General features: G+C 32.8%; 3 protein-coding genes and 1 non-coding gene across 5 annotated transcripts; 2 read left to right on the top strand and 2 right to left on the bottom strand.

The window, feature by feature from the left end:
• Window positions 1–84: 84 nt before the first annotated feature.
• LOC103839381 lies at window positions 85–2,940 on the bottom strand. The gene is made up of 6 exons (XM_018654491.2): window positions 2,883–2,940; window positions 2,618–2,666; window positions 1,667–1,759; window positions 856–1,565; window positions 482–765; window positions 85–396 (listed from the first exon to the last, which is right to left on the bottom strand). Exons 3-6 carry the CDS (start codon window positions 1,674–1,676, stop codon window positions 294–296), a joined length of 1,107 nt encoding a protein of 368 aa, XP_018510007.1. The 5' UTR covers window positions 1,677–1,759; window positions 2,618–2,666; window positions 2,883–2,940; the 3' UTR covers window positions 85–293.
• A 5,448-nt stretch (window positions 2,941–8,388) lies between these two features.
• TRNAV-UAC lies at window positions 8,389–8,461 on the bottom strand. The gene has a single exon. It is a non-coding gene; the product is annotated as a tRNA-Val (tRNA).
• Window positions 8,462–8,471: 10 nt separating this feature from the next.
• Window positions 8,472–10,388, top strand: LOC103839382 (translin-associated protein X). Of its 2 annotated transcripts, none has more exons than XM_009115885.3 (7): window positions 8,472–8,652; window positions 8,719–8,825; window positions 9,163–9,242; window positions 9,312–9,453; window positions 9,524–9,673; window positions 9,752–9,953; window positions 10,032–10,388. In XM_009115885.3, exons 1-7 carry the CDS (start codon window positions 8,568–8,570, stop codon window positions 10,127–10,129), a joined length of 864 nt encoding a protein of 287 aa, XP_009114133.1. In that variant the 5' UTR covers window positions 8,472–8,567; the 3' UTR covers window positions 10,130–10,388. The 2 variants fall into 2 exon arrangements, with proteins under 2 accessions (XP_009114133.1, XP_009114134.1); XM_009115886.3 differs by having other exon boundaries at window positions 8,476–8,652; window positions 8,725–8,825; window positions 10,032–10,274.
• A 257-nt stretch (window positions 10,389–10,645) lies between these two features.
• On the top strand, window positions 10,646–12,017 carry LOC103839383 (cytosolic sulfotransferase 12). Its single transcript, XM_009115889.3, has one exon. The coding sequence runs from the start codon at window positions 10,884–10,886 to the stop codon at window positions 11,877–11,879; it is 996 nt and encodes a 331-aa protein (XP_009114137.1). The 5' UTR covers window positions 10,646–10,883; the 3' UTR covers window positions 11,880–12,017.
• The last annotated feature ends 1,483 nt before the right edge of the window (window positions 12,018–13,500 follow it).

The raw sequence follows: 13,500 nt of genomic DNA, 5'->3' as shown, positions 1-13,500 counted from the left end.
GTTTGACCAAAGAGGCAATGACCATTGAAATGTGGGAAGCTGGAAAACTCTTAAAATAATCAAATCACTAAAAGCTAAACCAAAGAATGAACATGCATGAATAAAATCAAATAATAATAATAAACTCATCCGTTACACAACCCCCACCATTTTGCATCTGTGACCAAACTCAAAAGCCCTAAACTGTTAAACCCAAAAAATAACACTACCAAAATGCCAATTACACTCCAAAACTATAAATCATTCTTCTTCCTCTTCTATGCTTCAAAGTGAAAAGCTTTTGGACTGGTTGATTAAGAGAATCTACAGCAGAGAAGGATCTCTCTCCATCCTTTGAGTCTTCTCTTCTCAGCTTTAGCCATTCTTTCCGGACTACTGTTCCATTCTGACTGCAATCTGCAAAACAAAACCATCAGGAAGATTACTCTTTTCAAGTCTCACAAAGTGATAGATATGATGAGATGAGACAAAAGCAAAATACATTGGGAAAGCAAAGGATCTTCCACTAGTTGTGCTTGCGTCAGAACGAACAGAGAGGCGTCCAGAGACTACAACTGGTCCTGAGTATGATATATGACCTGATATTGAAACTGCTTCTGCTGCTGAGAAACTTGTCTCTCCAAATCCGCTAGAGAAAAGTTTGCCATCTTCAAAAGAGTCTGGTTGTTGCTGCTGATCGGTTCCAGGCCTTTCAGGTTCATGAGAGGTTGCTATAGAAACAGAGGAAAGCTTCTCCTCTGTTTCTAAGCTTCTTTGTTCATTCTCCTGTAGTCCAGTCACACACATCAGCAAGTTAGGACACCTTTGGATTGAAAAATTGAAACTTTACTAACAAAATGATGAAATGTATATTGCCTGAAGTTGAGATGGAGATTGTTCTTCACTTCTATGGCTATTGTTAAGAGGTTTTTGTTCATCTTCCTTTGATTGAATACCTCCCAAAGTTAGGACATTCTCTGATGTAATAGCCACTACCTCCTTGGCTTCTTTTGTCACAATCAAATCCTCTTGATTGCAACTTCTAGAACCTTCAGCATCAGCCAAACCTTCTCTTGAAGACTCTTCCACATCTTGGTTTATCTTAGGATCATTACAAAGCTTAGAACCATCAAGCTTACCGTTTATGTCTTCAGGGGACTTGGTTCCCACCAAATCCTCTGAGTTACACCTCACAGAATCTTTCTCATCGAATAAGAACTTCTCTTGGACCGGCACACCTTCATCAACACATATATCCTTCACGACATGATAAGTACTCTTCTTGTAACAAACTACAATCTCAGGCGAGTCACAAGCCGTGACGTTCTTGTCCATATAAAACAAACCACCCTTAGCAGCAGTATCTTGACTCTTACCTCGTATCATCTTTCCAGCCTCATCAGAATCTCCACAATAATGATGTTTCAAAGCGTCGCCGCTTCTTGTATCATAAAACAACTCACACACATTGTTCTTGTTTTTAGGAATCATTAACTCTGCATCTTCTCTAATCTCTTCAGGGCACTTATGAGGCTTAGACTCATCTTTGAAACTCTCTACTAAAAGTCCAACAACGTGATCTTTATCTGAATTTTGAAAAATCTACTTAGTGGTTTGTACAAAACATTCAAAGAACATCAAAAACATCTTAAGGTTATACAATGCAGAAAGACTCTTTTTTTATTACCTGCTATCATCGTTTTAAGAGAGTAAATCTTGCATCAAGAGAATATATTCTTCAATAGACCAGAGCTTTATATCTTCAAGCACCAAAAGCAATCTACATCAACAATAAAGAAGTTGCAAAGAGAAGACAAGTATAAGGAAACTTGGTTCTAGAGGATGGAATAAATGAAATTTAATCTAATCTAACCTAGAAGCAATCTATCTCCATGCAAGAGTTGTTCATCCAAGTAATGGGACAGGACAGAAACAAAACAATGCTTTGAGGAGAAATTATTCCAAAGATACAGAACATAAATATGGTCAGTCACACTCACACATGTGAATGGTTCTTTTTCTTTTCTTTCCTCTCCTCAAGTCCAAAACAAATAATCATGAGGTCTAAAACAGATAACTTGTAACGATTGTAATAAAAGCTGGGATGCCATGATGATAAGCAAGAAAGTTTAATCTGGGTAACTTGTAACGATTGTGATAAGATTGATTGCAATGAATTACATAGGTTACATGAGTGTGGCAAAGTATTAGAAAGAATGAATCATTTCCACTGTCATACAAACAAGAAAGATAAAGTTTTGAACTTTTTTGCAAAGCTTTTGTTCAAAACAGCTACAATGCAATCAATCAGTCCCATTATTAAAAATAAAATAAAATGGATAAATATCAATAAGCAAATTCCATTTGCAGGACAGAAGAATCGAGAACTGAAAAGCCCAGGAAAAGTTTCAATTATTAAAAAAATACAATTGGATCTATTGTAAGAAAAAAAAGAACTAATACTCTAATACAAATAAAAAAATCAAAACTGGTGGAGTATATACAGATCTAATAACTAGAATCCAAATGAAAAGCCTAAACATGAATCAAAGATCAAGACTTTTTCAAGAGGAATCTTCCACAACAGTGAAACACACAGAGCAGAAACTAAAAACCCAAATTTAAAAAAGAAACTTACTTGATCAGCAGAAAAACAGAGAGACTCACTCAACCTTTCTTCCTCCAACCTAAAAATCAACCATTAAATAAAACAATTACAAACAATAGAATGAAGAAGAAAATCTCAGAACCGTTTGGAGAAGGAAAGCCAGATACTTTCTGGTTGTTAATTTTTTTAAGATAAAAAAAAAATCTTGAAAACACGTAAAAGGAAGTTAAAAGGTCAAATCAAAAATCACAATCTCTGCATTTAATATGAGAACAGAGAGAGAGATAAGAGATACCAAAAGAGTAGAAACAAACTCTCTTTCTTCTTTGCTGCCCCTTTGATTTTGCATTAAATTACAAACCAAACCCATAAAATCAAAAATTCTCATCTATTCAAACCAACATTTAATGCCACCGTTTATTAGAATGACAAAATGGGTTTTTATTTTTGGTGTGATTAAGCAAAAACAGAGTATTTTCTCTGCTAAATTGATTCACTTTCCCGGAAAAAGGTAAAGACTTTCTTGAATCATTCAAAGATCTTAACAATTTTCGAGAAATGATTGAAAGTAGGAACTTAAGTAAAATCTAAGACTTTCTTGAACTTACCGATACTCTCTAGTATCTTCACTTTACTTTGGAAACTGAAACTTTATCAGGAAATCATGACAGGAATCGTAAAGAATCGATCAACCCTTTTTTCTCTCTAGCTGTCTTTTTACTAGTGTGTCTGAACTAAACTGGAAAGATTGAAACTTCTTCCTCGGAGAAAGTGGAAATGATCAAAGTTCGTTGTATCATCAAATGGGGAGAGAAAGACCTCACAGCTTTGGAGAAATCGGATCTATGAAGCGGTGCCCTCTAGAGAGTATTTTTCTCTCGTTGATTTGACTTCTTTACTCGGAGGATTCAGATTAAATAACATAATTTTCGGTATTTACAAAAAAGTCAACTATCTTCATTTTTCAGTATTTAAAATTTACAGAAAGTTCATGTTTTGTCCTAGTGAGAATGGTTGTCTAATTTTTTTTGTAGTGCTAATTACTTGATTTCACTTTATCCTTGTTAATTGTTCATTATCTTAACTTTAATTATTTAGTTATGTATTTTAGTGGTTCATATAGTATCGATGAAAATGATATAGACGTGAGTTTTAAGTTTCCCCCAACCTTTAGTTTCATAAAAATAATCTTCCACATGTTTCTTATGATTTCGTATAACAGCAGACATTATAAAAAGAAGTACACTAAGTAGCCTATTTTCAAAAATTTTAAATGAAAATTAAACGGGAAGCTTGTAGTAGATTAATCTTTGTTACGGTACGTCGCGTTACAACCGATAAACCAACTCGTAATTTCAAACATATTGTTTAGGGATCGGAGACAAATAAAAGGATGATTCTCGATAAACAACCACGCAATAAGTGACATGTGTGCACCGAATGTTACCTGTGCAGCGCCTGCTAAACTAAAGAAGTCGAGGAATGAGAAGGAAAGTTCTCGTCGCTATGTTATGTCGAGTAGAAAAAGTCGAAACAGAGAAAAGAAAAAGGACAAAGCTGCTTGCGTTCGTGGTGGTGTTTCTGTATTTAACATGGTCCAGCTATTGAGTATTGTACGATATCAGCGCGCGTCTGCTTGTGACAGCGAGTTACTAACTGTTCCTACTTTATCGACGGCTATGTTTGGTTAGAGACGTACGTTTCTACATCTCCAGTTAATGTTAGCCTTTTAAGTTGGTATCAATTCTTAGTATACATTTTAATTATTCAACCTGCGTGTATTTTTTTGACAAGCAACTATTAACTAGGTATATTGCTATGTTTATAGTTGAATACGTCCTTTCAGTAGTGTTTTTGGTCAATAACTGATTTCTTCGAAAACACTCATGACCAATAACAAATCTATTTTTTATCAAGAACATTATATTTTATATCTTAGATATAGTGGGATTAATATACTCAAAATTTATCAATTATGAGTAAGTAACATATGTAGTGTGACAACAGATCAAAACATAAGAAGTCGCTAAGCGCGCAAAACCAAGGATGGTCCCGAACGAGGACCACCGAATATCCGATGAGCATACTGGCTTGGAATTGTCAGGAATTGGGGGTCCTCAAGAATTGATAATTTCGTGACTCATGGAGATGTATAGATCGCATTTTTCTGAGATGATCTTTTTGATGGAAACTATGAACTATAGAAATGTGGTTGTAGAGATGTAATACGTTAACTCTTTAATAACGATGATATATTTAAAAGACCATCATTTGTATTGATTATTTTATAATCGATAAAAATTGTAGTGTTTTAAAATGTTAAAATCATTTCATAAACAAACATTATTATAAGAATTCACTCTACACATACGCACGGCTTATAATCTAGTACAAATATTATTCAGTGAAAAAAAAATCAAGTAAACCTTCATCACTTGTCTTTAGAGCATTTCTTATACTCGTTAGGTGTATAGTGTGAATGCTTGTTGTCCTTCACACAACAAAATATATATTATCCACTCAAATGGAAGTCGGAATGACTTTGAAGATTACTATATTATATGATATGATAATATAAATATTAATAGATGCATGCATATTAGATTATGTCATCTATTCTATAAAATGCGCAGAAGCCACGTTGTTTACAATTCCCCTGATTCTACGTGATTTAGCTTTTAAGAAACTAACGGAATTTTATATAACTCTTAATGGATTGTTTTATAAGTTCTTAAGCCAAATTCATACACAAACACAAGCAGTTAAATATAAAAAGAAAACTATAGTTATGATAACATAATATTAGTTTACCAAAAAAGCAGCAACATAGTGGCCCCTTTGTCTGATTTTCACAACACCAAATGATAAAATTGATAAACACTAACGAAAGTGCGAAAATGACATAATGAAAATGACCAGCAGCATAGTTTAAATGGATGATCGAATCCCCTATATATTAATTGAGGAACATTTGAAAAGATGTAACCTCAATTTTGTATTAATTAAAAGAGGCCCCAATGCATAGGTGGCACTCAATTAGGTAGTCAATTACATTCAATTGAAAAATAAGTAGGTCCACATTCGATTTTTATATGTTGTTAGATACATAAGTTGGTCAAACTATATGATATAATGATATGATATGCTATTTTCTTTCCTTAAATAAAACCTACGGAATTACCATAAATGACTAATATATATATATATGACAATTAATGATTTTAATAATAAAGATTTGATAACAATTTATATCTCCTCCATCATTTTTTGTTTAATTTTATATTATTAAAATAAATTAAACAATCAAATTAGCTATAAACGTAAAATTTAGATTTTTTCGTATATGTTATATTTTGAATTTTTAAAAACGACAATAAATGACTAAAACTATTAAAATTATTATGTTAAAAATTATTGATCAATGGTTTAACATTTTTATTATAAGAAGATACATATGATTTTAAAACCATATGAGTAAAAAATATCATTTAATAATAAAATAAATATATATATAGATTAAACACTATATACCATAAGATTACATAAATATTTTAATATTATTACTTTCAATGAATTTTCAAGAACATTTATAAATTATAAACTTATTAAAGATTTCAGAATGAAAATTTTGTTATCGATGATTTAAATATTTTGTTATAAAACGATATGAATGATCATATAACCGTATGATTATAAATTCTTATTTAATAAATAACTATACAAAATATACTATTCTTAGAAAAATAGGTTGGTCCATCTTAACTTATATTACACTTTTTATAAAACTAACTATCGAATTGATAAATAACGTACCAAAAAATGTTGTGCACTTTCCTTAAATAAAAGCTACGAAATTACCTAATATGATTAACGTATATGTGAAAATTAATTATTATAAATAATAAATATTTGATAACACTTTTTGTATCTAAGTTCTTTTTTTTTAATTTTATATTATTAAAAGATATTTAAAAATCACATTAAATATATAATAAAAACATTTATATTTTTTTTATATATTATATTTTAAATTTTTCAAAACGTCTATAAATTATTAGAAATTTGAAGATCCCCACTCTGAAAATTTTGTGATCAATAGATTATTTTTTGTCATAATAAGTTACAAATGATCATAAAATTGTATTAATATGAACTTTTATTTAATATTAATTATAAGAAGATACACATGATTTTAAAACCATATGAGTAAAAAATATCATTTAATAATAAAACACACATATATATATATATATAGATTATACTATAGCCGTGTTCGTTTGTTAACCGCAAGACGCTCCCGCTGCGGCAAGAAAAAGCACGGTGATGATGATCAAAATAATAGAAACTGAAGTTAAAGTAACCGCCAACGATTTTCGGAGACACAAAAAAAACGAGACGTCGGTGCCGCTAAAATTTTCAGCGTCCCTTCTACTGCCCCTGCGTCATCGGTGTTGCGTGTTGTTAATCGCCGCTGCGGTCATGAGTGTTGTGTGTTGACGTGATTCCCGTTTAATCTTTGGTCGCTGCCGATGCGTCTTGCGGCTAAGAAACGAACACAGCTTATATACCATAAGATTACATAAATATTTTAATATTAAAACTTTCAATGAATTTTCAAAAACATTTATAAATTATAAACTTATTAAAGATTTCACATTGAAAATTTTGTTATCGATGATTTAAATATTCAGTTATAAAATGATATGAATGATCATAATACTATATGATTATAAATTTTCATTTAATAAATGACTATATAAAATATACTATTCTTAGAAAAATAGGTTGGACCATCTTAACTTACATTATATTTTTTATTAAACTAACTATCCAATTGATAAATAATCTACCAAATTTTTTTTTGCACTTTCCTTAATTAGAAGCTACGAAATTACCTAATATGATTAACGTATATATGAAAATTAATTATTACGAATAATAAATATTTGATAACAATTTTGGTATCTTAGTTCTTTTTTTTAATTTTATATTATTGAAAGATATTAAAAATCACATTAAATATACAATAAAAATATTTATATTTTTTCTTATATGTTATATTTTGAATTTTTCAAAACATCTATATATTATTAGAAATTTGAATATTCCCATTCTGAAAATTTTGTGACCAATAGATTATTTTTTTTTGTTATAATAAATTACAAATGATCATAAAATATAACGCATATGAATTTTTATTTAATAAATATTCAAACTAAATAATATATATATATATATATATATATATATATATATATATATATATATATATATATATATACTAATGATTTAAAGCAACAAGATTGGCTGATCAATTTAGTCGTCCAGTCGAAATCTTTTAAAAGTATGTGAAAGACTAAAGTCAAAGTAAATATGGATTTAGAATTGTAGTTATATTTTACTAACCGAAATACCAAAATAAAACGAATCGAGCCGAAACCAATCCGATATCCGGATTGAACACTCCTAATCCAAATGAAGCCAAACTATTGTTTCATTCTCCCAAATATAATAAAAATAATAACTTAATCCCGCGCAAGGCGCGGGTCTTATCCTAGTGATGATTATTAAAAGCCTAAAACTTCAATTGCTTATGTAAATAAACATGCATTTCTAGTTTTTCTTACTAAATATTCAATCATACATCTCCACTTTAAAGTACTAGATGACAAAATAATCAAGTACACACTTCAGTTAACTCTATGCATAGAAATAGTTTTAAAAGTGTAAAATCTAAAACAAATCATATCTGTTTGTGCGACCAAATAAAAACCAACAACAGTTAAAAAATATATATATACTGGTGCTGCCCAGGATCGAACTGGAGACCTTTTGCGTGTAAGGCAAACGTGATAACCACTACACCACAGCACCTGTTATGTTCTTATTCTCGTTTATCTGTATACATAGACCATTATGAATCACAAGTAAACCAACCACTAGGGGGACTTGAAGCGAGAGGAACGGAGAAAGCAGACAGATGTTGAGTTGTTCGTCGGCGTTCCAAAGAGTAGCCTCCTTAATGTTCATGGCTCCCAAGCTAAAGCCTCAGCGACTCCATCAAAGTATGTAAATCCTACTCTTATCTCTCGTCTTTCTCAACACCATATTATGATTTGAGGTTTGTGTAGTTGCAGAGACTGGTGCTGAGCAACTGGTTAAGAAAGCTAGGACGATGACTACCGAATCCTCAATGAAAGATGCTTTCTCTCAATACGCTGATTATCTCAATAACTTTGTAAGTTCTCATCCGCTAGCTTTCTGGGTTTTTGTTTCTTGTCAAGAAAGATGGAACCTTTGCGTCTTGGGTTTGATTCATTTTGTGAGGTAGAAGATTAAAGGAGTTAACTTTACATTCTGCTGAGAGTGGGTTCGAGTCATATAGGTAGTGATGTATGAGATAGAAGGCTAAAGGAATGACCTTTCAATGCCTGAGAGTTGGTCTGAGTCATATAGGTAGAGATGTCCGAAGTAGAACACCAAAGGAATGATCTTTCAATATGGAAACTTCGATTTTTCTTCTGTTGAGTTTGGTTTTGGTGTAGTAAATCTCACAATGTTTCTCTCTTTTGTAGAATGAGAAACGAGAGAGAGTCGTGAAAGCAAGTCGTGACATCACTATGAACAGCAAAAAAGTTATCTTTCAAGTTCACAGGTAACATCATCAAACACTTATGCTCTGTTTTGTTTTAGGTGATAATGTTTTTTTTTTGTTATGTGGCAGACTCAGTAAAGACAACAAAGATGAGGTTTTGGAGAAAGCAGGGAAAGATTTAGAAGCAGTGAGGGAACAACACTTTGCCCGACTGATGAAAGAGCTTCAAGGCACTGACTTTTGGAAGCTCCGGCGAGCTTACTCCCCAGGGGTTTGTGAGAGTCATTCATCTTTTAAAACCATTATGGTTTAACTGATACATGTTTGTGTGTAACTTACAGGTGCAGGAATATGTTGAAGCTGCAACGTTTTATAAGTTCTGTGTGTCCGGGACACTCTCTACTCTAGATGAGATTAACTCTATGCTTTTACCGCTTAGTGACCCTTCTTTAGAGCCGCTGCAGATCAACATCCTTGACTATATTCTCGGGGTATGTTGTAGACTCTCTTGATTTGTATGTTTAACTCTGTTTAAAAGATCTCAGTTTATGTTTGCTTACTTGGTGCAGCTTGCGGATTTGACTGGAGAGCTAATGAGGATGGCGATTGGTAGAATATCAGATGGTGAAGTCGAGTTCGCACAGAGGATTTGTCAGTTTGTTAGACAGATTCACAGGGAACTGTTGCTGGTCGTGCCTCAGATGGATGACAGTTACGACATGAAGTCAAAGATGGAAGTGATGCTTCAAAGTGTGATCAAAATAGAGAATGGTACGTTATCTTAGCAGTATTCTTCTTAGCTTTATGTTGTTAATATGTAATTCTTGATTTTGTTTGTTTGTGTATTAGCTTGCTTTAGTGTTCATGTGCGTGGATCAGAGTATATTCCGCTGCTTGGAGATGATGCACCAACGTCGTTCTTATTGGGAGGTGCTGATGTTGAATGATTGAGAAGTGAGCTCTTTTATCATGAGAACTATGATCACTTTAGTATGGATGCTGCGGAGGAACTTTCAAAGCAGAGGACTCTGAGATCTCTTTGTTGCAAGACTTTTCGAGTATGAATGGCAAAACAAAATGTAGAAGTTTTTTTTCTTTTGTCACAATTTTTTTTTTATCGCCAGCCAGTAGCTTACATTTGGAACTAAAGTCTATGGACTCTGACGATTGCTTTCTTGTTCTAGTTAAAAAATGGTTTTGGCCTTTCTTCTTTTTCTTTATTCTGTTCTTTCAGAATCGAAGCGGCTCTATATAAAGTTAGCTTATAGCATTTTTGTTAGACTAGCTGACAATTAATGTGAAAATCTTAAATCACTCTTCTAAAGTTGCTGGTATAATCCAAATTTTGCCAAGAATTAAAATGTTATCATATTAATATTTTTTTTTATATCACTATCTAAATGGTTATGACGCATCATAATCGACTTTCTGACACTAGAGACGTGAGAGAAGTCTCCACTCATGGTTTTTTTCTCTTTAGAATATTATCTCTACGTGCTCCTCAAGTAAGGGCGTGTTGACCACTCAATTAAAAATAATTCTTAGAACTAAAAGACAGATCCAAGTATAGTATTGGAGCAAACTTCTCATTCAACGCGACACTCTTATTATAAGAGGCACACAAGCATTACCCTCATAGCTTAAGAAAAAACATATCATAGTTTCAAACATTTTTTTTAAGATTGATCTTTACTCTTAGCAATGTCGTCATCATCATCATCATCATCAGCATCATCTGTTCCTGACTACTTAAGAGATGAAAAACTGACACAAGAAACAAGAGATCTGATATCTTCTCTTCCAAGCGAGAAAGGTTGGCTAGTGAGCCAAATATATCAGTTCCAAGGACGTTGGCACACAGAAGCTTTGTTACAAGGAATCTTGACGTGCCAGAAACACTTTAAGGCCAAAGATTCCGACATTATCCTCGTCACCAATCCTAAATCAGGTACCACTTGGTTAAAATCTCTTGTCTTTGCTCTCATTAACCGACACAAGTTTCCAGTTTCTTCTGGTGATCATCCTCTTCTTGTTACCAATCCACACCTTCTCGTGCCCTTCATGGAAGGAGTTTACTACGAATCTCCAGATTTTGATTTCTCCCTCTTGCCTTTTCCAAGACTCATGAACACGCACATATCACATCTTTCGCTGCCCGAGTCCGTTAAGAGCTCGTCTTGTAAGATTGTGTACTGTTGTAGGAACCCTAAGGACATGTTTGTGTCCTTATGGCATTTTGGGAAGAAACTTGCTCCTCAAGAAACCGCTGATTATCCTATTGAAAAAGCTGTTGAAGCGTTTTGTCAAGGGAAGTTTATTGCTGGACCATTTTGGGATCATGTGTTGGAGTATTGGTATGCGAGCCTCGAGAATCCGAATAAGGTCTTGTTTGTTACATATGAGGAGCTCAAGAAGCAGACTGAAGTTGAGGTTAAGCGAATCGCTGAGTTCATTGGATGTGGTTTTACTGCTGAGGAAGAAGTGAGTGAGATTGTGAAGTTGTGTAGCTTTGAGAGTTTGAGTAGTTTGGAAGTTAATAAACAAGGGAAATTGCCAAATGGAATAGAGACTAATGCTTTCTTTAGAAAGGGAGAGACTGGAGGATGGAGAGATACTTTGAGTGAGTCCTTGGCAGATGCAATAGATAGAACCACTGAAGAGAAGTTTGGAGGTTCTGGTCTCAAATTTTCTTGTTGAATCAATTTTTAAGATTTGTTGTTCTGCTTTTTTTTTTCTTTTGCTTTAATGATGTTTCTTCAATCTTGCGACTTTGCTGTTTTTATGTTAGGGTTGAGTTGTTGTTGTTGTACGAATAAAATGGATTGTTTGTGTTTTCTAATTTTCGGCACTATCAAAATGTCAAATGATAATAACTTCAACACTGATGATTACTATTTGGATCAACATGTTTTCTTTGTTTTTTATATGATGAGTAGAGAAGTTTGGAAGTTAATAGAGAAGGGAAATTGCCAAGTCCTCAAAATAAAATGGATTATGCTTGTTTTTTCTAACTTCCGCTAGTGAGAAACATGATCACTTTAATATAGACAATGTTCAGAGAATTAAACATGTTCTTGCTGCGGAGGAACTTTCAAAGCAGAGGACTCTCAGATCTCTCTGTTGCAAGACTCTAAAGTATGAATGGCAAAACAAGATGTAGAAGGTTTTTTTTTTGTCGCAATATTATATGAGAAATTAGGCCTGGGCATTCGGATAACCGGTTCGGATCCGGGTCGGATTTTTCGGATTTCAGATATTTCGGAACTAGAGAAAGTGGTACCGTTCGGATAATTTAAAATTACGGTTCGGATACGGTTCGGTACCTGTCGGATCCGGTTCTGATCCGGTTACATCCGTAGTAACCAAAATATTAACAGATTCGGTCCGGTTCTTTGAATATACTAAGCCATTTAACCTGATAAAACCAAATTTAATCCAAAAGAACCGAAGATATTCTAAATATCCGAAAAAACATAAACAAGGTAACTAAAATTACAATACAATAAAATAACATAAGCATTTTAATATAACCAAAGCAAAGTTTAATCTCTAAAATGAAAACAAGCATAATAGATTATTAGGGTTATCTTAATTAAGGTTTAATTCGGATCTTTCGGATACCCGTACGGATCCCGGATAATACCTGTATCCGATCCGGTACCCGACCAGATTTTAAACCTTATCCGACCGGGTATTTTCCTATATCCGAATCCGATCCAAAACCCGATTTTTCGGGTAATTACCGGTTCGGATCTTCGGATCCGGGAAATATGCCCAGGCCTATGAGAAATTCTCTAGGATAGCACTAAAATTTTTTTTGCCACAAATATAAACCCCTAAAGATCAAAATGACCAAAATTATGGTATTAAGGGGTGTGTTTTTGGGTTTAGGGTTTATAATTTAGGGTTTAGGATTTATGATTTAGAGTTTAGAGTTTAGAGTTAAGGGGTGGGATTTTGGGGGATAAGATTTTAAATTTTAAAAATTAAAAAAATATTAAAATTTTCAAAATAAAAAAGTCTATTTTAGTCATTTTGTTTTCTTTTTTTTTTTTTTTTTTTTTTTTTTTTGAAACAATTCATTTTGTTTTCTAAAATTTATTTTTTGTGACAAAAACTTAAAAAATGTCTATTTGGGAGAATTGTCCATCTTATATTTATCGCCAATAGTTTACATTTCGAACTAAAGTCTATGATATCATCCTCGTAAACAGTCCTAAATCAATTACAACTTGGTTAAAAGCACTTGTGTTTGCTTTAGTTTACAGACAAGAACTCCAAACTCTAGAATCTCATCCTCTGCTCGATAACAATTCGC

Source organism: Brassica rapa, chromosome A09 (genome assembly GCF_000309985.2).
Source record: "Brassica rapa cultivar Chiifu-401-42 chromosome A09, CAAS_Brap_v3.01, whole genome shotgun sequence".
In the NCBI taxonomy this organism is placed as follows: Eukaryota; Viridiplantae; Streptophyta; class Magnoliopsida; order Brassicales; family Brassicaceae; genus Brassica; species Brassica rapa.
The sequence above is the reverse complement of the archived record's forward strand: the minus strand, read 5'-3'. Positions and strand labels throughout refer to the sequence as shown.